This window comes from Morchella sextelata (assembly GCF_020137385.1).
Source record: "Morchella sextelata strain SCLS chromosome Unknown scls_4, whole genome shotgun sequence".
Lineage (NCBI taxonomy): Eukaryota > Fungi > Ascomycota > Pezizomycetes > Pezizales > Morchellaceae > Morchella > Morchella sextelata.
In genome coordinates this window covers 679,068-706,199 of record NW_025408619.1, presented here as the reverse complement: position 1 = coordinate 706,199, position 27,132 = coordinate 679,068, and the positions used below count along the sequence as shown (strand labels likewise).

Here is a 27,132-nt window from a genome sequence, read left to right as displayed (position 1 = left end):
GGTTTATTGTCAGGAAGTTTTTGCGAGCCTTAGCGAGCCGGTAGAATACAGAAGAAGAAGAAGAAGAAACTTATATTGCTTTGAAGTACAAGACTTATCGCACGCCGACCCGACCGCCTAAAACCGAACCAAACAAACAAGACAAAAGAAAGAAAAAACAAGGACAACAACCGCAAACGCAAACAAACAAGAACAAGAACAAAAACACGCACAAGCGAGCATAAACAATAACAAGGAAGTTCCGGAACAACACCCGACCAGAAAACCCAACGACAAGAAGAAATAACATATCTCAGCGGACTCGAGCGCTGGATCCATCAAATCAAAGAATAAAAACAATTTTTAAAGAGTAAAAGGAAACTCCCCTTCCTAATCCCGTTCCCGGTCATTTTCTTCCATCCCCTCTTCCAGGTCCGCCTCCGCCTCCGCCGACTCGTACCATTTCGAGAGTTGAGATTGTTTTGCAAATTGTAGGATGAGGTCCGTTCTCAGGTTTGTAAACATCCAGTTTTCCCAGGTCATCGCTCCGGGGATCTTCTCTATCAGAGGGGTGCGGATTCGAGCCCACGCTGGGCATTCCATGAGTATGTGTTTCGCTGAGTTTTCCATCCCACACTGGCATGGTTCGGGGTCTGTATATACTGCGTGTTTGTCGATTCGGGTGGTTTGGCACCGGATTCGAAATACTTTTTTTGCTTCCGTGAGGGTGAGTTTCGCTATCTTGGGAGGGGGGCGGAAGTCCCCCCGGTGGTGGTAGTTCGGTATTGATTGTGTGTTCCATTCTTCCAACAGGTGGTCGCGTAGTAGTTTATTTTGGTTCCACTTTTCTCTCGCATTTCCGGGGGTCTGGTATGGGAGTAGTAGGGAAGCGATTCGGTGTAGGCCTGTTCCTTTGATATTTGCTTCTTTGTAAGGGAGGAGCTCGATCAGGGATTCATTGTTGGGATGGGTTGCCTCGGAGCAGAGTATTCTGGTTCCGTACTTTCTTGAGCGATATGTCAGGAGGTGTTCTAAGGGGGGTAAGCCTGCTTCTCGGAGGAGTTTAGCTCTTTTGGTCCATCGTGGTAGGCCGGTGATAATCCGGGCCGCTTCATTATATAGTGGTTCGAGGGATCTTATAATGTGGTCTGTGTAACGGAGCCATTTCAACTGTCTGGTGTATGAGTACACACAGGGCCCGGTTACATGCTGAGAGCTATTGTTAGAAGCCAGTTGCACGGTGATATGCAAGTACCGGCAGTGTGGTTAGCTACCAGCTGTTAGAGTAACTACATTCCGGGCGCTAGGAAGAGGATCTATTCATGGGAGCAATGACTGACGAGTCTATGCCTCGCCAGTGACTAGAAGACCGGCCAGAGTGAAGCTCTGATTGACCGGTGATCCTCTGTATCCTCGGTGCATTGTAAGTCCGCCGAAGGGCAGGGACTATGCTAGGGAAGTCTACAATAAGCGAAAGCTCTACAGCAATGATTAAGCTTACACCTGAGCGGCAGCTCATTCATGCAGGTCCTCAGTTGTGTGGCAACCAAGGCTGCAGGTGTTACAAAGGCTTTGACTAAGGGTGGTTGCCTTGGGTATCGGAAACACCTGCTGACGCTTAGAGAAAAGCGGGGTAGCGGTGGTATTGTTTCCGGTACTGAGGGAAGGCCCACCGGAACTTAGTAAAGGAGTTAGGAGCAGAGAACAGAGGCCTTCGGAGTATAAGTACTCAGGTTCATTCCCGCCCTTCAGTCCTATTCTCTCCAGTCTTCATCAGAAAGAAAAACCAAGTTCTCATCGGTAGCAGAGCCCTTAAAGATTATTGAGTTCTAGCGATAGTATCTTTGAATAATCTGCAACCTGATTGTCTATCTTGCACGGCCGTCTTTATTCTATACAAATCTATTTCTCTTAGAAAGGACCCCCGTTACAGATAATCTTTAAGGCTCAAGTCACCTTCAGATTATTCTTCCTCTATACAAAATGTCCGCCCTCTCGGCTCCAGATGCACCCCTTCAGATTGAATGGCAGCCGGTGCCCCTCCAGCTTGATGCCACCGGGCAGACACAGCTTGTTAAGAAACCCAGGACCGCTCTACAGGCCTATATTCCCGGCTGTGAGCCTGCCTGGCAGGATACCGATGAGGTTTCCTTACAACAGTTCTTCACAGAGCTTCAGACCTACCTCCAGCATAGCTTGCAGAGTCAGTTGAACCGAGGCAGTCAGGCACTGCTCATTGTACAAGAGCGCCAGGCAGCACAGAATGCTCTGATGGCAGAAGCTCTAGAGTACATGAGGTCGGAAGTCAACTCTGTTCAGGAAGAGCTCCGGAAGTATGCAGAAAGAGATGAACTAAATGCCGATGTTGATGCCATGGAGATTGAGTGGACAAATCCGGCCACTCCACCAGACTTTGTTGCCGAGATACAGAGAGCTCTTGATGAAGGAAGGTTGGTGGTGGGTAGACCAGCAACTCCGGCACCACTTCCAGTCTCCAGGTCCTCTTCCAGAGCAGCTACCAGGACAATGCAGCGGAAGACCAGCCCCTTTGCAGCATTTCCGGTCCGATCCACTAGGAGAGTTATCCCTATTGTACAGCCAGCGGTGGGGGCTTCACCCTTACCACCTAGCCGCTTCGGTGGAACACATCCACTCCTTGGAGGAGCCGACCGATCCTTTGACTATGAAGGAGAGTTCTTCTCAGGTGCAGGCCGAGGACCTCCTAGTCCGCTAGCCAGGAACCCAGGAAGGTTTACCATGTCTGGGGCTGCTCAACCAGCAGCAACCTCACCACTGGCTAGCAACCCGGCACCAGTAGCACCTGTGGCCCCTCCTGCTGCGGCCGCTGCTCCCCCTCCACCTCAGGCACAAGGAGGAAGTGGCGGAAATCAGAACCCTCCACCTCCAGCAGCCCGTGCTCCCGCCCCAGGAGATTCGGATAATTCTGACAGCTCAGACTCGGAACCAGAAGGTAATAACAGAAGAGGTTGGCGGAGATACCTTAAGAAGAAGTTGGAGAAGCAACAGAAGAATCTGTTGGCAATGATGTCCCAGCAGTATCAACCTCCGACCACCTCCCACCCTTCTACTTCCACCAGAGCTCGAGAACCAAAGGCACCACCACCATCAAAGTTCCAAGGCAAGGCGGAGCAAGTGGAAACCTTCATCCGGCAATGTGAGAATGTGTTCTCCATTGAGAGCCTGTCATTTACCTCTGAGGAGGTTAAGATCCGATATGCAGGCAACTTGATGGAAGGGGAGGCAGCGATCCGATGGTATGAGGCATACCACAATTCAATTGATCAAGCCTCCGCCAACCGCCTTGCTGGAATACCGGTGCAGTTGGATCAGAGATGGAAGCGCTGGGATTCCTTTGTGGATGCTTTTAGAGCTGCCTTCGGTGAAGCCATCTCTAGAGATGATGCTGTAGCCCAATGGAATACCCTCACCCACACAGCTCGAGGAGGAATAGACCTCTTCCTGAATACTATTATTCAGCTGATGTGGAAGACTGGCTATGAGGGTCAGTTGGTGGATGATAAGATCCATAACTCCCTCCTCCCGGACCTAGGCATGAGTTGGGCTCTTTTCAACCCCAAGCCAAAGTCCTTGATGGAGCGGATAGCTGCTCTAAGAGAGTTAGGGCATACCCATGAGAGGTACCAAGGGATGGCAGCTGAGAAAGCGCACCCTCGGACCAAGAAAGATCCTCCCGCTCAGAAGGACCAGCAGCCTAAGAGGAAAAGAGAAGCTGCGAGCTCCTCCGGACCTCAGAAGACTCCAGGACCTAAAGACAAAGCGGTGGAACTGAAGGGTATCCCGGGGGATATTCTAGAAGAAAGAAGGAAAGCAGAAGTATGCTTGAAGGTATGACCTTCCGGTACTCCCTATTGGTAGAGTGCATAGACTGACTTGTGCAATAGTGCGGCAAGTCCAGACACAAATGGACCGATTGTTGGTCCAAGGAACCTACTGTTGTCCGAGTGGCAGCAGTGAGAGTACAAAAACGGAAAAGAGGGAATGGCAAATCCAACTCTCAGAAGAAGGCTAAAGTGGCTGCTGTAGTAGCAGAAGATCCACTTGTTGTACTCCCGGAGGTTACAGAAGATTTTGTTTTTCAGCCTGAGCAAGACTCGGACAATGAAATCATCTGGTAGAAAAAGTGTCTGTTTTAGTCTATGTTTACTAGTTTTCTTTTATATGGGTTTTTGGTTTCTATGTTTCTCTTGAATAAATTATGATTGTGTTTCCGCCTATTTGATTGCTCCAAGCACTCTGAGGATGGGTTTAAGACCCGAAACAGCTGGTCTGTCAGTGCTCTACCAAAGTTACATTTTGCTACCAAGACACTTCCAAACCGCTGCTAAAAAGACTACTACACAATATATCTGCTATATTACCGCTTGGGAATAGAACCAAAGGATCTCTGATCTTAGTAGTGCCCGAAGCTATTAGCTATGTTGAAAAGACAAAGAGAAACAAGTTCAGAACCCGCTGTTAAGCAAAGAAGGTTGGAACAGAGGCTTCCCTCCTTACCAGTACATGGAAAAAGACCTATATTAAAGGCAGGACTGTCATGGACGGTCAAAGGAAAGGATGAAGGCGCCCAAGGGTCTTTTCTGTTTGACACCGGTTGTACAGGAGCTATCCTCAACCAGAGTTTTGTCAGGAAACATGGAATTCCCTTAGTGCGGCGGGATCAACCTCTGACAATGTTTGATGCTCAAGGAGATGTCATGATGGGAGGAGGCGAGTATTACACTCACCCGGTCCGCATGACTATGGGAGATCATAAAGAGACACTCCGATGGGAAGTGGCTACTTTGGAAGAAGGAATGACCGGTTACCTGCCAATTAGTTGGGCTAGGAAGCATAACCCGGACATCAACTGGGAACTCAACACCATGAGCTGGAGAAGTGACTACTGTAAGCAGAATTGTCTCCCAGCGGCCACCAAGATTGAACTGATCTCTCCATACCAAATGTTGGAAGAAGAAGAGACAGTCTATCAATTGGTTGGTTCAGTATGGCATGATGAGGACGGAGGTGATATTGCTGAGAAAATACACCACCTATACCGGGATTGGGCTGATGTGTTCAGTCAAGAGAAGATTGAGGAAATGCCGCCGCATTCCCATAATGATTTAAAAATCAAACTCTTGCCTGGGACCGCTCCCCCATTTGGCCCACTGTACCCATGTTCCGCTCCAGAGTTGAAGGCCCTCCGAGAGTACCTGGACAAAGAATTGTCTTCAGGAAAGATCTCTAGATCTAATAGCCCTGCTGCGGCGCCCATACTGTTCATTCCTAAGAAGGATGGGACATTGCGAATTTGTGTGGACTACAGAGGATTGAACAAGGTCACTGTCAAGGACAAGTACCCGCTGCCTATCATGAGTGAGCTCAGAGACAGGTTGTTCAAGGCCCAGATCTTCACAAAGATAGACCTGAAGAACGGCTTCAATTTGATCAGGATAGCAGAAGGTGATGAGTGGAAAACCGCTTTCAGAACCCGCTATGGACTGTATCAGTATAATGTGATGCCATTTGGTCTATGCAATGCCCCCTCAGCCTTCCAGGCAATGATCAATGATGTGCTAAAGGAACTACTGGATGAAGGAGTGGTTGTCTACATCGACGACATCCTCATCTACTCGGAGACTGAGAAAGAGCATGAGCTACTGGTCAAGAAGGTATTACAGAAGCTTAGGGAAGCAAAGCTCTGTGCCTCGATCAATAAGACATCCTTCCATGTCCGAGAAGTAGAATACCTAGGCTATCATATCTCGGAACAAGGAGTATCTATGTCAGAAGACAAGGTGGAGGCAGTTAAGGAATGGCCGGTCCCTGAGAATATCAAGGCAGTACAGGCATTCCTCGGATTTGCAAACTTCTATCGCCGCTTTATTGAAGGCTTCAGTAAGGTTTGCAAACCACTAACTGACCTCCTGCAAAAAGACAAGAAATGGTATTGGACAGCAGCACATGAGCAGGCCTTTGAAGAACTCAAGAGGCTGTTTACAAGCGCTCCAATCCTCCTTCATTTTGACCCTAGTAGGAGAACGGTGGTCGAGACAGATGCCAGTGATTTTGCCAAGGGAGCGGTGCTCTCTCAGTATGGGGATGATGGGAAGCTACATCCGGTGGCATTCTATTCTAAGAAGTTCTCCCCTGCTGAGATCAACTATGACATTCATGATAAGGAAATGGGAGCTATTGTAGCCTCTTTCCGGGAATGGGAACACATGCTCAAATCTTGTGAGCAAGAGATCACGGTTTTTACAGACCACAAGAACTTGGAGTACTTTAATTCTACCAAGGTTCTCACTAGGCGGCAAGCTAGATGGTCTGAGGACCTCGCAGGCTACAATTTTAAAGTTGTCTACAGACCGGGAGAAAAGAATGGCAAGACTGATGTGCTATCTAGGCGCTGGGATCACCGCCTTGGAGAGGGAGGTGAAACTCTGCAGCCGGAGCCACAGATCTTTTTTAGGCCAGGTCAATTGGTTTTGGATCCTGCAAAGCTAGGGGCTGTCAGGGTGAATCAATTGCAGAATACATTCTTAGAGCGCCTATACACGGCTGCTAAAGAGGATAGTTTCTGGCAGGAATTGCACCGCTCCCTGGTTGAAAGGAAACCAAATTTGGACCAGAACTTGTCGGTCAAGAACGGTCTCATCTTCTACAAGAATAGATGGTACATACCCAAGGACAAGAAGCTTCAGATGGAAATACTGTCCGATACCCATGACTCTAAGGTGGCTGGTCATTTTGGCCAATTTAAGACACTAGAGCGGGTGAAAAATAACTTCTTTTGGCCCAACATGGATAAGGATGTTGAGGAATATGTCCGGAGCTGTGACAGCTGCCAGAGGAATAAGACCTCAAGACACAAGAAGTTTGGTATGCTCCAACCGTTGGAGATACCCTATCGGCCATGGACTTCCATCTCTATGGACTTCATTGTGGGACTACCGGAATCTAGTGGGTTTACAAAGATCTGGGTAATAGTGGACCGCTTTTCGAAGATGGCACACTACATCCCTCTTCCTACCCTCAATAAAACGGAAGATTTGGCTAAATTGTTCTTGAAGGAAGTTTGGAGACTTCATGGTTTGCCTGATGACATAGTCTCGGACAGAGATAGCAGGTTCATTTCTCACTTTTGGCAATCTCTCATGAGCCTCCTCAATGTGAAGCTGAAGATGTCCACATCTTTCCACCCCCAGACGGACGGTCAAACAGAAAGAGTTAATCAGACCCTGGAACATTACTTGCGGAGTTATTGTTCATATCAACAGGATGACTGGGCAGAACTCTTGCCTTTGGCAGAGTATGCTTATAACTCGGCGGTCTCTGAGTCTACCAAAGTATCGGCTTTTTATGCCAACTATGGATATGAACCCAGGACCAACTGGCCGGCCCCAAAGGAAGGAGTAGAATGGAACAATCCAGCAAGTGAGGTCATGATTTCTCAATGGGAATCTATCTGGCAGGCTATGAACGCCAGCTTGGGTAAAGCTAGATTAAGGATGGCCCGGTGGTATGATGCTCATGCCCTGGCACCACCTGAAATCAAGCCCGGAGATGAAGTTATGTTGGACCGGCGCAATGTGCAAACAAAGCGGCCTTTGGGAAAATTGGATCAGAAGAAGATGGGACCCTTTAAGGTCTTAGAAGCTATTGGTACCCGTGCCTACAAGCTCTCTCTTCCCCCCCAGATGGGAATCCACCCGGTCTTTCATGTCTCTCTCCTAGAACCCTACAGAGCACCGGTAGATCCTGAGAGAAGAGTTCCCCCACCGGAACCCGAAGAGGTTGAGGGAGAACAGAACTGGGTTGTCCGAGAGGTAGCTGATAGCCGGGTCAATAAGAAGAGAAGACGAGTGGAATATCTAGTGCTGTGGGAAGGTTATGAGAACGAGGATGCTACATGGGAACCTTGGGAGCATCTCAAGAAGAGTGCTGAAGAAGCCCTTCGGGATTTCCATATGAGGTATCCTAAGAAACCCAAGGACAAGCGGATTGTTGGGGTGTAGATTATTTCCTTTGGGTTTTCATTTCCTTGCATATCACGGAGTTTCTTGTCATATAGAATGGTAATAGAATGGTTATAGATCTCGGAGACCAAGATCCTGGAAGAGGGGAGTGGTGTAACGGAGCCATTTCAACTGTCTGGTGTATGAGTACACACAGGGCCCGGTTACATGCTGAGAGCTATTGTTAGAAGCCAGTTGCACGGTGATATGCAAGTACCGGCAGTGTGGTTAGCTACCAGCTGTTAGAGTAACTACATTCCGGGCGCTAGGAAGAGGATCTATTCATGGGAGCAATGACTGACGAGTCTATGCCTCGCCAGTGACTAGAAGACCGGCCAGAGTGAAGCTCTGATTGACCGGTGATCCTCTGTATCCTCGGTGCATTGTAAGTCCGCCGAAGGGCAGGGACTATGCTAGGGAAGTCTACAATAAGCGAAAGCTCTACAGCAATGATTAAGCTTACACCTGAGCGGCAGCTCATTCATGCAGGTCCTCAGTTGTGTGGCAACCAAGGCTGCAGGTGTTACAAAGGCTTTGACTAAGGGTGGTTGCCTTGGGTATCGGAAACACCTGCTGACGCTTAGAGAAAAGCGGGGTAGCGGTGGTATTGTTTCCGGTACTGAGGGAAGGCCCACCGGAACTTAGTAAAGGAGTTAGGAGCAGAGAACAGAGGCCTTCGGAGTATAAGTACTCAGGTTCATTCCCGCCCTTCAGTCCTATTCTCTCCAGTCTTCATCAGAAAGAAAAACCAAGTTCTCATCGGTAGCAGAGCCCTTAAAGATTATTGAGTTCTAGCGATAGTATCTTTGAATAATCTGCAACCTGATTGTCTATCTTGCACGGCCGTCTTTATTCTATACAAATCTATTTCTCTTAGAAAGGACCCCCGTTACAGTCTGCGCCAGTCCACCAAGCCTCGGATCCGTAGAGTAGGCTTGGGAGGAAGCCTTGTGTTATGATATGATGGATTGTTTTGACCGTTATGCCTGGCAAGCGGGCTGTGTATCGGATCTGGTGGAGGGCTTTAATGCCTTTTGCGATCGCTGCTTCGATGTGTGGTCGGAAGGAGAGGGTCGGATCTATCCAGACTCCTACGTATTTCAGCCTCTCCCTGGGGTGTATGTTGGTATTGTTAATTTTGACCGAAAGTCGTGGTTGTTGTGTAGATGATGTGGTGGGCCGGAAGAAGATCAGGTCGGATTTATCCGGATCGTATTTAATTTGAAGTGGCTCAGCTTTTATTAGTCTCTCTCTCATTCGTTCCTCCATTCTCTTAATTGTGAAGCCTGGGGTTTTGGATATTTGCACCAGCGCATCGTCATCGATGTACGTGGTGTCCATCTCTTTCGGGCTGCTTGTTGGGTCCAGGATTACTCCAGCGTAGATCATAAATAGCACCGGGGACATGGGGCTACCTTGCGGCACTCCTGAATCATAGGGCTGTGGCTCCTCTAGCTCATGGTTGAATTGGAACTGTAGTTTTCTGCCGGTATTGAATTCCTTGCACCATTCTGTTAAGTATGTAGGGAATTTTTGTTGTTGCATGATTTCCGCGAGGAGTAGGTGGTCGACGCAGTTAAATGCACCTTGGATATCATTGGTTAGGATCGCTGGTCTGTCTCGCCGAGCGACTCCGGTACTGTTTTTCAGTAATAGGTTTTGTTGTATTGGTGTCAAGGTTCTCAGCAGGGCGTCGATTGCCGAGATGGTTGGCCTTCCTCCAAATTGATTCGCTGAAAGTGTGCCTAGAATTTCTCCAGCGGTGCAGAGTCTTTGGGCCACTATCTTTTCCAGGATTTTGCTGAAACATTGTAGAAGGGAAATGGGCCGGTAGGCTTTTGCTTCATGATAGTTCGCTTTACCGGGTTTCGGAATCGGGATACACTTAGCTATTTTCCATGCCGCTGGGTGTACACCGTGCCGGAGCATGGCGGAGAACATGTCTTGGATTAGGGTTGTATTTGCTTTGACTATTGCTTTAATAAAGGTGTAAGGAATGCCATCCGGGCCGGTCGCCGAGTGCGCTGGACAGGAGTCGGCTGCTTTATTAAGTTCTTCGGGGGTGACTGTGTCAAAGGTATTGCTAAGGTCAAAAGAGGGGGGTCTGATGTTTAAGGGGGGGTGGTCGGGGGACGTCCGTTTTGAGGGGAAAAGTTGGGCTCTTAGAGCTTGACACTTCCCCGCAAACGTTTCTTCACCTTGTATTGTTGGTATGATTGTGTCTCTTCTCCTCCCTGCGTTTAGGATTCTCCAGACTTCACTACCTTTCGCCTCGTTCATCGTCTTTTCCCGCTGGTCCGCTTTTGCTTTCCGGATCATGACTGTCCATTCTCTGCAAACCTTCCGGTGTTCCTCCACATGATTGGGTTTCCTTGTGTTTCTCGCTTTCCTTTCTGCTGCGTTTACCCTTGCCTTCATTTGTTTCATTTCCTCTGACCACCAGGAGTTGGCTCTTACCCCCTCCTTCGAGAGTGGTGTTACTATCCTGACTGTTGACCTGACCAGTTCTAGGAAGAAATCGACAGTTTGTTCCGTATGTTCCTTGGTTTCCCATGCCTCTGCAGGGATGGAAATGTTTGACATATGGTTCTCCAATAGCTTCCAGTCTGTTTGTCGCCACATTCGTCTAGGTACAAAAGGTGGTTTTTCCAAGTGTAAGTGAACGGAGGTTCTCCGGTGATCTGAGCCTGCTCCATAGGGTTCGGTGCTCCATCGTAGGTTGTGGTCGAGTGTTGGTCCTTTTACAAATGTAAGGTCGGTAATTGTGGGCCTTTTCCCTCTGCCTCTGGGGAAATGCGTAAAGACGCCTGGTTCGTTCAGGAGGGTCAGTTTCTGTCGGGTTATCCATCGTTTTAGCCGTACACCATTGACGCGGTCTGCTCGAATATTGTTTCTGTATTCATGTGAATTTACTCCGTACCACATTTGGTGGTGGCAATTGAATTCTCCCATTACTAGGCAATTGTCAAGGGTTTGGATTGTACTTGCTACTTGGGCGAAGGGGCCGCTTCGGCCTGGGGAGTATATATTTAGGATTTGGGTTTTCTTATTCTGGATTTCTACCGTAATCGATACTATGAAATTATCGTGTGTGTAGTGGTGTTTTGGTTTGAGGTTGGCATGTTTGCGGACATATGTTGCACATTTTGTGTTGATGTTGCTGGCTGTGAAAATATAAAAGAGATTTGATTCTGGTGGGTATCCCTCTGCTGAGGTCCATGGTTCTTGTAATAATAAAAAATAAATACTAGCGTCTATTTCCGCTTCTTCTACCGCCGCCTTGGTAATAAGTTCGCTCCGTGCACAATTGAGCTGGTGTGCGAGCGCGGTGGTTCGAGGCCTAAGCATTATTTGTCATGTGTTGGTCGTCTTCGGGAACGGGTGTGGCTCCAACCGGGGCGGTAGCTGGTACTTGGACTATTGGAAGCAACTCTTGAACGGATGCGACCGGTGGGTCTTGAGCGGGTGGGGCATTTTCCTTCCCTTTGTTGAGGAATCGGCGCTTCGCCCTTTCGGGGCATGCTGGGTCGGAGGCCTTATGAGCTCCTTTGCAGTTCAGACATCTGATTGGGGTATGGGTGCATCTATATCCTCCCTGGCATTCATTACATGGGTGGAAACTGGTGAGGTGATCTCCGGCGCAGTGGCCGCATTTCCCATTGTTCTTACATTTCTCCTGGCGGTGGCCGTATTCGAGGCACTTCGCACACTGGGTATCCGGGAAGGTTGGGAGGAAAGCCTCGATGTGGCAATTTCGGTTCAAGAGGGATAGGAATTTAACTCCTAGTGTTTCCATTGTAATTTGTCCTGGGAGCGCAATGACCATTGACGAGTGGGTTTTCTCCATTCGAGTCTCTGCTCTGGAGATCCAGCGGGGAACCTGGGCAAGTTGGAAGTTCTCTCCATAGTTGCTTCTGATTTCTGATGCTACTAATTGTCCCGCCTCAATGCCCTCCCCGACCGTTGTGGGGATTCCATGGAGGAGAAACTTTGACCATTTAGAGTTTGCGCGGATGACAGCGACCGGTACCTGTAGGGTGAGGAGGGCCTCCTCAATTTCTTTGGCATATTCCATTGCCTTTGTTGCAGGGGTAACGAATTTTGTTTCCAGGATGAAGTTGTCCTTGGGTGTTCTTCTTGCCGAGATGAAATGGCAGGACTCATCTTGGATTCTTGCATTGACAAGGGTCCTGATCTCGGAGGGGTTAACGTCGGATGGGGCAGTGGTTTCAACAATGATTTCCCTGTTGATTTTGGTGTACTCTGGTTTGAAGAGAGGGTCCGCTTTTGGCTTTGCGGACTTCTTTTTCCTCTCGATGACCTGGAAGTTTCCTTGGGCGGGACCGGGTGCTGAGGCCACGGCGGCCCAGGTGCCTACCTTCCATCCACGAGGTGGGGCTTGTTGGGGGGGTGCGGGTGGGGGGGCCTGAGGAGCTGCCTGTGGCGCTGCTTGGGGAACTGTTTGTGGGACCGCTGGAGGGGGCATTCTCTGTCCTTGCGGTTGTTGTTGTTTTCGCTGTTGTTGCTGTTGTTGCTGTTGTTGCTGTTGTTGCGGTTGCTGCGGTTGCTGCGGTTGTGGTTGTTTATTGAGGAGCGCGTGGATCGCCGAATGCATATTGGTGATCATGTTTGTCTGCGCCTCGATTTGATGTTTCAGTGTATCCACTGTTCTCCGGAGTGTAGTTGTTTGCTCTTCGAGGATTTCAATCCTGTCGGAGGGCGGGCAGATCCGGCTGGTGGCATGTCTGATGGCACAGGTGATGTAGTTCAGATCCGTCTGGGTGTGAGTGTCCTGGGGGACAATGCTCGGGTAGAGGTAGTCCACTCTCGGTTGGTAGGGGTCATTGTAGTCGGATTCTGTTGCGAAGGTCGAGGAAAATTCCTGTTCCTGAGCTCCGGATGGGGTTGGGTCGGGAACCTGAGTGTTCCTGTTCTGCGAGGGGGCTGTCCCTTGCTGGGAAGACTGAGTGAAAAAGGACTGGAGCGAAGCTTGCTGCGACATGATTGAATGTCCAGTTCTTCTGGCGGCGTAGAGTGATGTTTCGGATAAGTTTCTTTTCCTTCCTTTCGGGAGGTCAAGGCTGGAGAATTCTTCGCTAGAAGCCAGTTTTCGTAGGTTTCTTTCGCTAAGAACAACAAACGCGACCGTACGATCGGGGACGAAAAATAAAGTGTTTTTGAAGCGAGGTTTATTGTCAGGAAGTTTTGCGAGCCTTAGCGAGCAAGGAGAATACAGAAGAAGAAGAAGAAACTTATATTGCTTTGAAGTACAAGACTTATCGCACACCGACCCAACCGCCTAAAACACAAACCGAACCGAACAAAGAAAGAAAAGAAAACAACAAACACAAACACAAACAAACAAAAACAAAAACAAAACAAACACAAGCGAACACAAACAATAACAAAGAAATTCCAAAATAACACTCAACCGGAAAACCCAACGACAAGGAGAAATAACATATCTCAGCGGACTCGAGCGCTGGATCCATCAAAAACAGAAAATAAAGAACAAATTTTCCCGTCCTTAATCATTTTCTTCCATACCCTCTTCCAGGTCCGCCTCCGCTTCCGCCGACTCGTACCATTTCGAGAGTTGAGATTGTTTTGCAAATTGTAGGATGAGGTCCGTTCTCAGGTTTGTAAACATCCAGTTTTCCCAGGTCATCGCTCCGGGGATCTTTTCTATCAGAGGGGTGCGGATTCGAGCCCACGCTGGGCATTCCATAAGTATATGTTTCGCTGAGTTTTCCATACCACACTGGCATGGTTCGGGGTCTGTGTGTACTGCATGTTTGTCGATTCGGGTGGTTTGGCACCGGATTCGAAATACTTTTTTTGCTTCCGTAAGGGTGAGTTTCGCTATCTTGGGAGGGGGGCGGAATTCCCCCCGATGATGGTAGTTCGGTATTGATTGTGTGTTCCATTCTTCCAACAGGTGGTCGCGTAGTAGTTTATTTTGGTTCCACTTATCTCTCGCATTTCCGGGGGTCTGGTATGGGAGTAGTAGGGAGGCGATTCGGTGTAAGCCTGTTCCTTTGATATTTGCTTCTCTGTATGGGAGGAGCTCGATCAGGGATTCGTTGTTGGGGTGGGTTGCGTCGGTGCAGAGTATTCTAGTTCCGTACTTTCTTGAGCGATATGTCAGGAGGTGTTCTAAGGGGGGTAAGTGTGAGGGATGCGTACCAGACCACAAGAGTACACTACGCAGAGCTCAGAGTTCGGCTAACAGCTACAAAGGTAGAAGTCTCCAAGGTCTCTTCAGTCAACGTCGAGTATGATTCCCCTTGATCCGATACGGCCCCGCGAGCTACGTTATCAACAAAGATTCACTAGAGTTAGCGGTGGTATTCGACCGTCTTCGACGTAATAGTTCAGGTAGAGTTCGAAGTCACGATAGAATAAAGTATTTCCGAAAGTATAGTCAAAATAAAGTTGTAACTCGCGTATCAACGATTTATATTGTTAAGACTCTGATTTCGCCGATGATGGTTTGGCTAGTCAGTGAATGACACAGTATTTATATCCCTCGCTTATGTCTCGAGGACCCAGTCTACTAATAATACAGAATACACTCGGGGCATGCCCGAGACCCTGAAAAACAACCAAGAACATTTTAACTCCTAAGTCCGTAACCCAAACTCCTAAATCCGCTAAAACCCCTTAACCTATTTATCCACTCTAATACACGTTTCCCTGTCGATGTTTCTTCTCCATCGGCCGTCTGGTGGATAATCGTCAGCGTCGGCTATTCGGAGGTCTCGGACGGCAAGGCTACCTACTCAGGCCTCTTCCCACATCGCTTTCCCACATAGCAGAGTCCTCTCATGCCCACAGGTACCGCCGATAGGTACTCGGTCGGCTGGCAGCTTGCGCCGATTCGCTCCGAGCGGTCCGATCTTCGATCCGATTGATTCCAGCTGTCCCTCATATATCCACCGGTACCAAAACACTCCCCTCCGGCGGTTTGACGCTCCGGGGGTTATTATTGGGGTCGAAAACGTGTTTTTTATGACTCCGTATTTTTTGGTCGTAATTTGGTCGCACCACACTCCGCGAGTGTGGTCAAGAGTTGATATTAGCGTACAGAGGGTATTGGGGTATCTACTAGCCTTTTCTCTCACTCCCGTAAATGCTTGGCATGCCCGTAACAGCTTACCCCCCTTCCAGGGTGTCACGTCTCGGGACATCTTCTGACAGACTATGGTTCCAGTAAACCTGCTCCACATATCACCCGCGGTGTCTGTGGAGGGGAAGGACTTAGCCCCGTAGGGTACCTCTATAGTCTCAGGCGTTGGTCCTTCACGGCCTTGGGGTTCCTTCGATGGAAGTCGCGGACAAGGTCAAGTACTTCCTCATCCATAGCGTCCATGACTTGATACGTACAGTCACTCATCGAATAGCCCCGCCATTTCACCAGGTATTCCACTAATCCTCTTCTGCTTTTCCGGCTCCCCACGATACTTTCCACTTCGTACAGCACCTCTCCTTCCTTATCGACCTCTTCGGGAGTTGGGGGACATTGTTCTCGGCCTGGGATACTGCTCTGTCGATACCGTTCCAAGAGTTCAATATGGAACACATTATGGATTTTGACTTGTGGCGGCAGTTCCAGTTCGCAGGCTCGTTTCCCGGCTAGTCGGATGATTTTGAACGGGCCGAGTTTCTTGTGATCGAGTTTCTTGGTGGAGCGACGTGTCTTGATATTGGTCGCGTTGAGCATAACCATGTCTCCCACCTTGAAGTTAGGCGGTTCGTCCCTTTTTCGATCATAGTATTTCCCCATCTTCTCCCTGGTGTCTGTTAAGCGAGCGAGAGCAGAATCATGAACCCCTCGGATGAAGTGAGCGTACAGGTCACTAGTTGGGTTGACCACTTCGGCTTCTGTTGGCCAGTTGGTTCTTGGGTTATAACCGTAATTGGTATAAAACGGAGATTGACCCGTGGCGGTGGTAACCGAGTTGTTGTAAGCATACTCCGCCAACGGGAGTAGCTCTGCCCAATCATCTTGCTCGTAGTTGCAGAACGCTCGTAAGTAATGCTCGAGGGTTTGGTTGACTCGCTCTGTTTGCCCATCGGTCTGAGGGTGGAAAGCCGTACTCATTCTTGTCCTCACGTCCAATAATTCCATAAGGGATGCCCAAAAGCTTGAAGTAAACTTGGCGTCCCTGTCGGAAACTATATCAAGAGGCAGCCCATGGAGTCGCCAGATTTGACCGAGGAATATCTTCGCTAAATCCTGCGCGGTCGTTTCTGCTACTAGGGGAATGAAGTGCGACATCTTCGAGAACCTATCGACTACTACCCAAATTTGGTTGTATCCCTTCGATTCCGGTAACTGCACGACGAAGTCCATTGATATCGATTGCCAGACGGAATGTGGTGTGGACAATGGTAGAAGCGCACCGTACTTCTTATGGCGGCTGGGTTTGTTGCGCTGGCACTCGTCACATGACCGAACGTAGTCATCAATCCACTCGTTCATTTTTGGCCAATAGAAGTTACGCGTGATGAGTTCCAGTGTCTTGTCTTGTCCAAAGTGTCCTGCCACTTTCGAATCGTGTTCTGCCTGTGCGATTCGGATCTTAATACGGTCGTCTGCCGGAATATAGAGTCGATTCTTATAGAAGAGTAGCCCGTCTTTCTCAGCGATATCCTTCATTTCCCCCAGCTTTTCTCCCTGCTCAACTCTCTCTTTCAATCCTACCCATGTCGGGTCTCCCGATGCCGCCTGCCTGACGTGATCCAGGAAATTCTTAGACCAGTCAATCACCCCCTTGGAGGCAAGCGACACCGCTGATACCACAAACTCTTCCTCCGCCAACTGTCCGGGCTTAAAGAACTTGTCTATCGGCTGTTTCCCAAGCGTGCCTCCCCCTTCAGGACGGTACTCCGGCCGTCGCGATAGTGCATCTGCCTTCCCATTTTTGGTTCCCGGGCGGTAAATAATCTTAAAGTCAAATTCCGCCAAAGACTCAGCCCACCTTGCCTGTCGTCGGTTAAGAACCTTGGTTGTTGAAAAATATTCCAAGTTCTTGTGATCCGTATATACGAGAACCGTTCGGCTAGGTCCTTCGAGGTAGTGACGCCATTGCTTGAAGGCTGACACAATTCCTAGCATCTCCTTATCCCAGACGTCGTAGTTGAGTTCCGCTGGGTTAAGCTTTCGAGAATAAAAGGCAACAGGGTGAGTCTTTCCGTCAATAACCTGGGATAAAATTGCGGCAATAGCAAAATCACTTGCGTCCGTTTCCACGATAGTCTGGCGATCTGGAGAGAAGTGTACCAAGATCGGCGCAGACGTAAACAGGGTTTTGAGTTTTTCGAAGGCTGCTTGGGCCGTCATAGACCAGACAAAGTTCTTAGCATCACCCCTGAGACAATCGGTAATGGGTTTACAGACCCCGGAGAAATTGTGGATAAACCTTCTGTAGAAATTGGCAAAGCCCATGAAGATCTGTACTTCCTTAACGCTACGCGGGGCTTGCCAATTCGTAACAGACATAACCTTATCCAGTGCCATGGTGACGCCTGCTGGGGCAAGGATGTATCCGAGGAACTCGATTTCGGTGAGCTCGAAGAACGATTTCTTCGGGTTGGCGACCAGGTTGTATTCTTGTAGCCTGCTAAGTACTTTGCCGACCAGCTCCCTGTGTTCCTCTCGAGACTTGCTATATATTAGGATATCATCAAGGTATACTACTACACCTTGATCCAAGAATTCCCTCAGCGCATCATTCATCATATTCTGGAAGGTCGCCGGCGCATTTGCCAGCCCAAAAGGCATAACGAGGTACTCAAAATGCCCGTACCGCGTACGGAACGCTGTCTTCCACTCGTCGCCGTCTTTGATCCTGATGAGGTTATAACCTTCCTTCAGGTCAATCTTTGAGAAGATAACCGCGCCTGCCACTCGATCTCGTAGTTCGTCCATAAGGGGTAACGGATACCTGTTCTTAATGGACACGCGGTTAAGTCCACGGTAGTCAACGCAAAGTCGTAGACTACCGTCCTTCTTCTTCACAAATAGAATTGGGGCTCCTGCCGGGGATTTGCTCGGCCTAATCTTTCCTAATCGCAACATTTTATCCAGGTACTCCCGAAGTACTTTCAGTTCGACTTCGGATAGGGAGTAAACTGGTCCCCATGGGGGTTGCTTCCCTGGTTCGAGATCTATCGCATGGTCGTAGGATCGATGCGGTGGTAACTTGTCTGCTTCTGATGGTAAGAAGACTTTAAGGAACCTATGGAGCCAAGAGGGAAGAGTTTCACGGAGGTTGACCGATTCATCTTCCAAAAGACAGATACTACCGATGAATTGTGCCTCCGGATCGTCCAGTACACCCTCGTCCATTTCTATTTGAGGTTCCTTGTCAGTGAAGCATCGACTCTTACAGTTCTCACCATCGTAGGAAACTTCCCCATTTGCCCCTATAACCGGCTTGTGTTCTTTCAACCACCAGTTTGGTAGTATCGCATCGATGCCAGGCGGGAGAGGGGCGATCTCGAATGATAGTTGCGTTTGATGCCCCCTTGACATTATAATTAATGGTTGTGTAAAGGCGTGTCCCGTGCCCTTCATAACTTCTCCCGTAAATCCAAATACTCGGGCCGGGACGTCTCGTTTCACCTTCGGGACCTCAAAACTATCAACAAAAACGGCAGACAAAACAGGACCAGTTGCACCAGTATCCAACAACACCTTACAAGGTAAACATTTTTCCGCAAAACAAAGGAACTGATTAACGATAGGTCGAGGACCATGAATAGGTTCCTCCAAAATTTTCTGTTTTTTCTCCGGTTGGGACGTTCTCCCTTCCTGCCTTTTTCTTTTCATATTTTTTTTATTGTTTTCCGTCAGTGATAACATAGCAATCTGGGGATACTCCTGACCTGACTCATCAGAGTCCCCTTTCAAAAATCCTCATCGAAATCCATCTCAGATTCCGATCCGCGTTCTCGCACAAACGCTTGCCCACTGGTGTACTCCGCAGCAGCCGTTGCAGCCGGCTTCTTAGCACGGTGCCTCATTCGCTTTCTCTGAGTGTTTTGGTACCGGTGGATATATGAGGGACAGCTGGAATCAATCGGATCGAAGATCGGACCGCTCGGAGCGAATCGGCGCAAGCTGCCAGCCGACCGAGTACCTATCGGCGGTACCTGTGGGCATGAGAGGACTCTGCTATGTGGGAAAGCGATGTGGGAAGAGGCCTGAGTAGGTAGCCTTGCCGTCCGAGACCTCCGAATAGCCGACGCTGACGATTATCCACCAGACGGCCGATGGAGAAGAAACATCGACAGGGAAACGTGTATTAGAGTGGATAAATAGGTTAAGGGGTTTTAGCGGATTTAGGAGTTTGGGTTACGGACTTAGGAGTTAAAATGTTCTTGGTTGTTTTTCAGGGTCTCGGGCATGCCCCGAGTGTATTCTGTATTATTAGTAGACTGGGTCCTCGAGACATAAGCGAGGGATATAAATACTGTGTCATTCACTGACTAGCCAAACCATCATCGGCGAAATCAGAGTCTTAACAATATAAATCGTTGATACGCGAGTTACAACTTTATTTTGACTATACTTTCGGAAATACTTTATTCTATCGTGACTTCGAACTCTACCTGAACTATTACGTCGAAGACGGTCGAATACCACCGCTAACTCTAGTGAATCTTTGTTGATAACGTAGCTCGCGGGGCCGTATCGGATCAAGGGGAATCATACTCGACGTTGACTGAAGAGACCTTGGAGACTTCTACCTTTGTAGCTGTTAGCCGAACTCTGAGCTCTGCGTAGTGTACTCTTGTGGTCTGGTACGCATCCCTCACAGTATATTGTTAAGACTCTGATTTCGCCGATGATGGTTTGGCTAGTCAGTGAATGACACAGTATTTATATCCCTCGCTTATGTCTCGAGGACCCAGTCTACTAATAATACAGAATACACTCGGGGCATGCCCGAGACCCTGAAAAACAACCAAGAACATTTTAACTCCTAAGTCCGTAACCCAAACTCCTAAATCCGCTAAAACCCCTTAACCTATTTATCCACTCTAATACACGTTTCCCTGTCGATGTTTCTTCTCCATCGGCCGTCTGGTGGATAATCGTCAGCGTCGGCTATTCGGAGGTCTCGGACGGCAAGGCTACCTACTCAGGCCTCTTCCCACATCGCTTTCCCACATAGCAGAGTCCTCTCATGCCCACAGGTACCGCCGATAGGTACTCGGTCGGCTGGCAGCTTGCGCCGATTCGCTCCGAGCGGTCCGATCTTCGATCCGATTGATTCCAGCTGTCCCTCATATATCCACCGGTACCAAAACACTCCCCTCCGGCGGTTTGACGCTCCGGGGGTTATTATTGGGGTCGAAAACGTGTTTTTTATGACTCCGTATTTTTTGGTCGTAATTTGGTCGCACCACACTCCGCGAGTGTGGTCAAGAGTTGATATTAGCGTACAGAGGGTATTGGGGTATCTACTAGCCTTTTCTCTCACTCCCGTAAATGCTTGGCATGCCCGTAACAGTAAGCCTGCTTCTCGGAGGAGTTTAGTTCTTTTGGTCCATCGTGGTAGGCCGGTGATGATCCGGGCCGCTTCATTATATAGTGGTTCGAGGGATCTTATAATGTGGTCTGCGCCGGTCCACCAAGCCTCGGATCCGTAGAGTAGACTTGGGAGGAAACCTTGTGTTATGATATGATGGATTGTTTTAACCGTTATTCCTGGCAAGCGGGCGGTGTATCGAATCTGGTGGAGGGCTTTAAGGCCTTTTGCAATCGCTGCTTCGATGTGGGGCCGGAAGGAGAGGGTCGGATCTATCCAGACTCCTACATATTTCAGCCTCTCCTTGGGGTGTATGTTGGTCTTATTAATTTTGACCGGAAGTCGTGGTTGTTGTATGGATGACGTGGTGGGCCGGAAGAAAATCAGGTCGGATTTATCCGGGTCGTACTTAATTTGGAGTGGCTCAGCTTTTATTAGTCTCTCTCTCATTCGTTCCTCCATTCTCTTGATTATGAAGCCTGGTGTTTTGGATATTTGCACCAGCGCATCGTCATCGATATATGTGGTGTCCATCTCTTTTGGGCTACTTGTTGGGTTCAGGATTACTCCAGCATAGATCAGGAATAGTACCGGGGCCATGGGGCTACCTTGCGGCACTCCAGAATCATAGGGCTGTGGTTCCTCTAGCTCATGGTTAAATTGAAACTGTAGTTTTCTGCCGGTATTGAATTCCTTGCACCATTCTGTTAAGTAGGTAGGGAATTTTTGTTGGTACATGATTTCCACGAGGAGTAGATGGTCGACGCAGTTAAATGCTCCTTGGATATCGTTGGTTAGGATCGCTGGCCTGTCTCGCCGAGCGATTCCGGTACTGTTTTTCAGTAGTAAGTTTTGTTGTATTGGTGTTAAGGTTCTCAGGAGGGCATCGATTGCCGAAATGGTTGGTCTTCCTCCAAATTGATTCACTGAGAGTGTGCCTAGGATTTCTCCAGCGGTGCAGAGTCTCTGAGCCACTATCTTCTCCAGAATTTTACTGAAGCATTGTAGAAGGGAAATGGGCCGATAGGCTTTTGCTTCATGGTAATTTGCTTTGCCGGGTTTCGGGATCGGGATGCACTTAGCTATTTTCCATTCCGCTGGGTGTACCCCGTGCCGGAGCATGGCAGAGAACATGTCTTGAATTAGAGTTGTGTTTGCTCTCACTATTGCTTTAATAAAGGTATAGGGAATACCATCCGGGCCGGTTGCCGAGTGCGCTGGACAGGAGTCGATTGCTTTATTAAGTTCTTCGGGGTTGACTATGTCGAAGGTGTTGCTAAGGTCAAAAGAGGGGGGTCTAATGTTTAGAGAGGGATGGTCGGGGGACGTCCGTTTTGAGGGGAAAAGTTGGGCTCTTAGAGCTTGACACTTCCCCGCAAACGTTTCTTCACCTTGTATGGTTGGTATGATTGTGTCTCTTCTCCTTCCTGCGTTTAGCATTCTCCAGACCTCACTACCTTTCGCCTCGTTTATCGTCTTTTCCCGCTGGTCCGCTTTTGCTTTCCGGATCATGACTGTCCATTCTCTGCAAACCTTCCGGTGTTCCTCCACATGATTGGGTTTCCTTGTGTTTCTCGCTTTCCTTTCTGCTGCGTTTACCCTTGCCTTCATTTGTTTCATTTCCTCTGACCACCAGGAGTTGGCTCTTACCCCCTCCTTCGAGAGTGGTGTTACTATCCTGACTGTTGACCTGACCAGTTCTAGGAAGAAATCGACAGTTTGTTCCGTATGTTCCTTGGTTTCCCATGCCTCTGCAGGGATGGAAATGTTTGACATATGGTTCTCCAATAGCTTCCAGTCTGTTTGTCGCCACATTCGTCTAGGTACAAAAGGTGGTTTTTCCAAGTGTAAGTGAACGGAGGTTCTCCCGTGATCTGAGCCTGCTCCATAGGGTTCGGTGCTCCATCGTAGGTTGTGGTCGAGAGTTGGGCCTTTTACAAGTGTGAGGTCGATAATTGTAGGCCTTTTTCCTCTGTCTCTGGGGAAGTGCGTAAAGACGCCTGGTTCATTCAGGAGGGTCAGTTTCTGTCGAGTTATCCATTGTTTTAGCCGTGCACCTTTGGCGCGGTCTGCTCGGATGTTGTTTCTGTATTCATGTGATGATACTCCGTACCACATTTGATGATGGCAGTTGAAGTCTCCCATTACTAGACAGTTGTCGAGGGTTTGGATTGTTTTTGCTATTTGGGCAAAGGGGCCGCTTCGGCCTGGGGAGTATATATTTAGGATTTGGGTTTTCTTGTTCTGGATTTCTACCGTAATCGATACTATAAAATTATTGTTTGTGTAGTGGTGTTTTGGTTTGAGGTTGGCATGTTTGCGGACGTATGTTGCGCATTTTGTATTGGTGTTGCTGGCTGTAAAAATATAAAAGAGGTTTGATTCTGGTAGGAATCCCTCTGCTGAGGTCCATGGTTCTTGTAATAATAGGAAATAAATGCTAGAGTCAGTTTCCGCTTCTTCTACCGCCGCCTTGGTAATAAGTTCGCTCCGTGCACAATTGAGTTGATGTGCGAGCGCGGTGGTTCGAGGCCTAAGCATTATTTGTCATGTGTTGGTCGTCTTCGGGAACGGGTGTGGCTCCGACTGGGGCGGTGGCTGGTACTTGAACTATCGGAAGCAACTCTTGGACGGGTGCGGCCGGTGGGTCTTGAGCAGGTGGGGCGTTTTCCTTTCCTTTGTTGAGGAATCGGCGTTTGACTCTTTCGGGGCATGCTGGGTCGGAGGCCTTATGGATTCCTTTACAGTTCAGACATCTGATTGGGGTATGGGTGCATCTATATCCTCCCTGGCATTGATTGCATGGGTGGAAGCTGGTGAGATGGTCTCCGGCACAATGACCGCATTTCCCGTTGTTTTTGCATTTCTCCTGGCGGTGACCGTATTCAAGGCATTTCGCGCATTGGATGTCTGGGAAGGTTGGGAGGAAGGCCTCGATGTAGCAGCTTCGGTTAAAGAGGGATAGGAACTTAACTCCTAGTGTTTCCATTGTAACTTGTCCTGGGAGCGCGATGACCATTGATGAGTGGGTTTTCTCCATTCGAGTCTCTGCTCTGGAGATCCAGCGGGGAACCTGGGCAAGTTGGAAGTTTTCTCCATAGTTGCTTCTAATTTCAGATGCTACCAGTTGTCCTGCCTCGACGCCTTCTCCGACCGTTGTGGGAATTCCGTGAATAAGGAACTTTGACCATTTGGAGTTTGCCCGGATGATAGCGACTGGTACTTGTAGGGTGAGGAGAGCCTCCTCAATTTCTTTGGCGTATTCCATTGCCTTCGATGCTGGGGTGACGAACTTTGTTTCCAGGATAAAATTATCCTTGGGTGTTCTCCTTGCTGAGATGAAGTGGCAGGATTCGTCCTGAATTCTTGCATTGACTAGGGTCCTGATCTCGGAGGGATTAACGTCGGATGGAGCAGTGGTTTCAACAATGATTTCTCTGTTGATTTTGGTATATTCTGGCTTGAAGAGAGGGTCCGCTTTTGGCTTTGCAGACTTCTTTTTTCTCTCAACAACCTGGAAGTTTCCTTGAGCAGGACCGGGTGCCGAGGCCACGGCGGCCCAGGTGCCTGCTTTCCATCCACGGAGTGGGGCTTGTTGGGGGGGTGCGGGTGGGGGGGCCTGAGGGGCTGCCTGAGGCGCTGCTTGGGGAACTGTTTGGGGGACCGCTGGAGGGGGCATTCTCTGTCCCTGCGGTTGTTGTGGTTTTCGCTGTTGTTGCTGTTGTTGGTTTTGTTGTGGTTGTTGCGGTTGCTGCGGTTGTGGTTGTTTGTTGAGGAGAAGATGGATCGCCGAGTGCATGCTGGTGATCATGGTTGTCTGCGCCTCGATTTGGTGCCTCAGAGTATCCACTGTTCTCCGGAGTGTGGTCGTTTGCTCTTCGAGGATTTCAATCCTGTCGGTTGGTGGGCAAATTCGGCTGGTGGCATGTCTAATGGCCCAGGTAATATAGTTCAGGTCCGTCTGGGTGTGAGTGTCCTGGGGAACGATGCTCGGGTAGAGGTAGTCAACTCTCGGTTGGTATGGGTCGCTATAGTCGGATTGTGTTGCAAAGGTCGAGGAGAATTCTTGTTCCTGAGCTCCGGGTGGGGTTGGATCGGGAACCGGGGTGTTCCTGTTCTGCGGAGGGGCTGTCCCTTGCTGGGAAGACTGGGAAGACTGGGTGAAAAAGGACTGGAGCGAGGCTTGCTGCGACATGATTGAATGTCCAGTTCTTCTGGCGGCGTAGAGTGATGTTTCGGATAGGTTTCTTTTCCTTCCTTTCGGGAGGCCGAGGCTGGAAAATTCTTCGCTGGAAGCCAGTTTTCGTAGGTTTCTTTCGCTTGGAACAACAAAACGCGACCGTACGATCGGGGACAAAGTGGCTCAGCCTGGTATGATATACCAGGGTAAACCGAGGGGAGTAAAAATAAAGTGTTTTTGAAGCGAGGTTTATTGTCAGGAAGTTTTGCGAGCCTTAGCGAGCAAGGAGAATACAGAGGTTGCGTAAAGAAAGAAGAAAAGAGAGAAACAAACAAAAGCACGAAACAACGCCCCCTTATATATCCAACCATAGTCCAACGATGACTAATACCTTCGCGTAACAGAAACAAAAAGAACATAACAGAAATCCCCATTACAAATCCTAATCCCACTACACAATACCTCCTCTTCTCATTCCAGTTTATCACCTAGCCGAAATACATAGTTGCCGTTACAAGGTTTGATGATGACTTCGCTCCAGAACCTCATGGTCGGCGGCTCGTGCAGCTTCTTGTACTTGTCGGACATTGGCGACGAGCTCAAAGAGCGATTCAAGATGTTGTTTTTGGGCAATGGCTTCTTGCCGTACCTTCTTGTTACGGGCATGCCAAGCATTTACAAAAAGGGTAGTAGATACCCCAATACCCTCTGTACGCTAACGTTAACTCTGGACCGCACCCGCGGGGTGTGGTGCGACCAATATACGACCAAAATACGGAGTCATAAAAAACACGTTTTCGACCCCAATAATAACCCCCGGAGTGTCAAACCGCCCGAGGGGAGTGCTCTTGGACTGGTGGATATATGAGGGACAGCTGGAAGCAATCGGATCGAAGATCGGATCACTCGGAGCGAATCGGCGCAAGCCACCAGCCGACCGAGTACCTATCGGCGGTACCTATGGGCATGAGAGGACTCTGCTATGTGGGAAAGCGATGTGGGAAGAGGCCTGAGTAGGTAGCTTTGTCGTCCGAGACCTACGAGTAGCCGAGGCTGACGATTATCCACCAGACGGCCGATGGAGAGGAAACATCGACAGGGAAACGTGCATTAGAGTGGATAAATAGGTTGAGGGGTTTCAGCGGGTTTAGGAGTTTGGGTTACGGATTTAGGAGTTAAATGTTCTTGGTTGTTTTTCAGGGTCTTGGGTAGGCCCCGAGTGTATTCTGTATTATTAGTAGACTGGGTCCTCGAGACATAAGCGAGGGATATAAATACCGTGTCATTCACTGACTAGCCAAACCATCATCGGCGAAATCAGAGTCTTAACAATATGAATCGTTGATACGCGAGTTACAACTTTATTTGACTACACTTTTAGAAATACTTTATTCTATCGTGACTTCGAACTCTACCTGAACTATTACGTCGAAGACGGTCGAAGCATCATACGCTAACTCTAGTGAATCTTTGTTGATAACGTAGCTCGCGGGGCCCGTGTCGGATCAAGGAGATTCATACTCGACGTTGACTGAAGAGACCTTGGAGACTTCTACCTTTGTAGCTGTTAGCCGAACTCTGAGCTCTGCGTAGTGTACTCTTGTGGTCTGGTACGCATCCCTCACACTTCTTGTCCAGGATTTGCCGACTCCCTTGGACTTGTTCCTGGAGGTTTTGTAGCTGCTGCCAAACGGCCTGTCCAGCTGCACCAAGATACCTCATTTGTGCCTCATGGGTATACAAAAACTCCTGCATATTCTTCACGAACTGGGCTTGAGCAGAGCGTTTACTCGTCGACCTAGTTTGTATAGAGGGTCCTCCCGTAAGTAGGGGATCTGGGCTAGCAGCCCTTGATATCACCATAGAATCTTCCCCTCCGGCCTCCTCAGTTATGGCCGAGGTGTCTATGAAATAATTATCCCTTCGGGTAGTCATTGTGATAGGGGATAATGATGATAGTTCTTCTTTTTGAGGTGACTTCGTTACTCCAAGTGAACTTGTGAGTAACAATATACTGTGAGGGATGCGTACCAGACCACAAGAGTACACTACGCAGAGCTCAGAGTTCGGCTAACAGCTACAAAGGTAGAAGTCTCCAAGGTCTCTTCAGTCAACGTCGAGTATAATTCTCCTTGATCCGATACGGGCCCCGCGAGCTACGTTATCGACAAAGATTCACTAGAGTTAGCGCATGGCATTCGACCGTCTTCGACGTAATAGTTCAGGTAGAGTGCGAAGTCACGATAGAGTAAAGTATTTCAAAGAGTATAGTCAAATAAAGTTGTAACTCGCGTATCAACGATTTATATTGTTAAGACTCTGATTTCACAGATGATAGTTTGGCTAGTCAGTGAATGACACAGTATTTATATCCCTCGCTTATGTCTCGAGG

At 48.8% G+C, this 27,132-nt stretch overlaps 10 protein-coding genes across 10 annotated transcripts; 3 read left to right on the top strand and 7 right to left on the bottom strand.

Moving 5' to 3' along the window:
- Nucleotides 1–369: 369 nt before the first annotated feature.
- Nucleotides 370–1,149, bottom strand: H6S33_010099 (uncharacterized protein; the record flags this gene model as incomplete). Its single annotated transcript, XM_044841447.1, has 1 exon — nucleotides 370–1,149. The coding sequence occupies one exon, from the start codon at nucleotides 1,147–1,149 to the stop codon at nucleotides 370–372; it is 780 nt and encodes a 259-aa protein (XP_044697242.1).
- An 813-nt stretch (nucleotides 1,150–1,962) lies between these two features.
- H6S33_010098 (uncharacterized protein) lies at nucleotides 1,963–3,846 on the top strand (the record flags this gene model as incomplete). Its single annotated transcript, XM_044841445.1, has 1 exon — nucleotides 1,963–3,846. A coding segment is annotated over one exon (1,884 nt), but the record flags the coding sequence as incomplete, so codon positions are not given.
- Nucleotides 3,847–3,902: 56 nt separating this feature from the next.
- Nucleotides 3,903–4,136, top strand: H6S33_010097 (uncharacterized protein; the record flags this gene model as incomplete). Its single annotated transcript, XM_044841444.1, has 1 exon — nucleotides 3,903–4,136. A coding segment is annotated over one exon (234 nt), but the record flags the coding sequence as incomplete, so codon positions are not given.
- Nucleotides 4,137–4,436: 300 nt separating this feature from the next.
- Nucleotides 4,437–8,018, top strand: H6S33_010096 (uncharacterized protein; the record flags this gene model as incomplete). The annotated part of the gene is made up of 1 exon (XM_044841443.1): nucleotides 4,437–8,018. One exon carries the CDS (start codon nucleotides 4,437–4,439, stop codon nucleotides 8,016–8,018), a length of 3,582 nt encoding a protein of 1,193 aa, XP_044697239.1.
- An 873-nt stretch (nucleotides 8,019–8,891) lies between these two features.
- Nucleotides 8,892–11,358, bottom strand: H6S33_010095 (uncharacterized protein; the record flags this gene model as incomplete). The annotated part of the gene is made up of 1 exon (XM_044841442.1): nucleotides 8,892–11,358. A coding segment is annotated over one exon (2,467 nt), but the record flags the coding sequence as incomplete, so codon positions are not given.
- Nucleotides 11,359–15,297: 3,939 nt separating this feature from the next.
- Nucleotides 15,298–18,855, bottom strand: H6S33_010094 (uncharacterized protein; the record flags this gene model as incomplete). Its single annotated transcript, XM_044841441.1, has 1 exon — nucleotides 15,298–18,855. The coding sequence occupies one exon, from the start codon at nucleotides 18,853–18,855 to the stop codon at nucleotides 15,298–15,300; it is 3,558 nt and encodes a 1,185-aa protein (XP_044697237.1).
- A 1,657-nt stretch (nucleotides 18,856–20,512) lies between these two features.
- H6S33_010093 (uncharacterized protein) lies at nucleotides 20,513–23,093 on the bottom strand (the record flags this gene model as incomplete). Its single annotated transcript, XM_044841440.1, has 1 exon — nucleotides 20,513–23,093. A coding segment is annotated over one exon (2,581 nt), but the record flags the coding sequence as incomplete, so codon positions are not given.
- Nucleotides 23,094–23,184: 91 nt separating this feature from the next.
- H6S33_010092 (uncharacterized protein) lies at nucleotides 23,185–24,755 on the bottom strand (the record flags this gene model as incomplete). Its single annotated transcript, XM_044841439.1, has 1 exon — nucleotides 23,185–24,755. A coding segment is annotated over one exon (1,571 nt), but the record flags the coding sequence as incomplete, so codon positions are not given.
- Nucleotides 24,756–25,251: 496 nt separating this feature from the next.
- Nucleotides 25,252–25,448, bottom strand: H6S33_010091 (uncharacterized protein; the record flags this gene model as incomplete). Its single annotated transcript, XM_044841438.1, has 1 exon — nucleotides 25,252–25,448. A coding segment is annotated over one exon (197 nt), but the record flags the coding sequence as incomplete, so codon positions are not given.
- Nucleotides 25,449–26,354: 906 nt separating this feature from the next.
- H6S33_010090 (uncharacterized protein) lies at nucleotides 26,355–26,675 on the bottom strand (the record flags this gene model as incomplete). The annotated part of the gene is made up of 1 exon (XM_044841437.1): nucleotides 26,355–26,675. A coding segment is annotated over one exon (321 nt), but the record flags the coding sequence as incomplete, so codon positions are not given.
- Nucleotides 26,676–27,132: the final 457 nt, after the last annotated feature.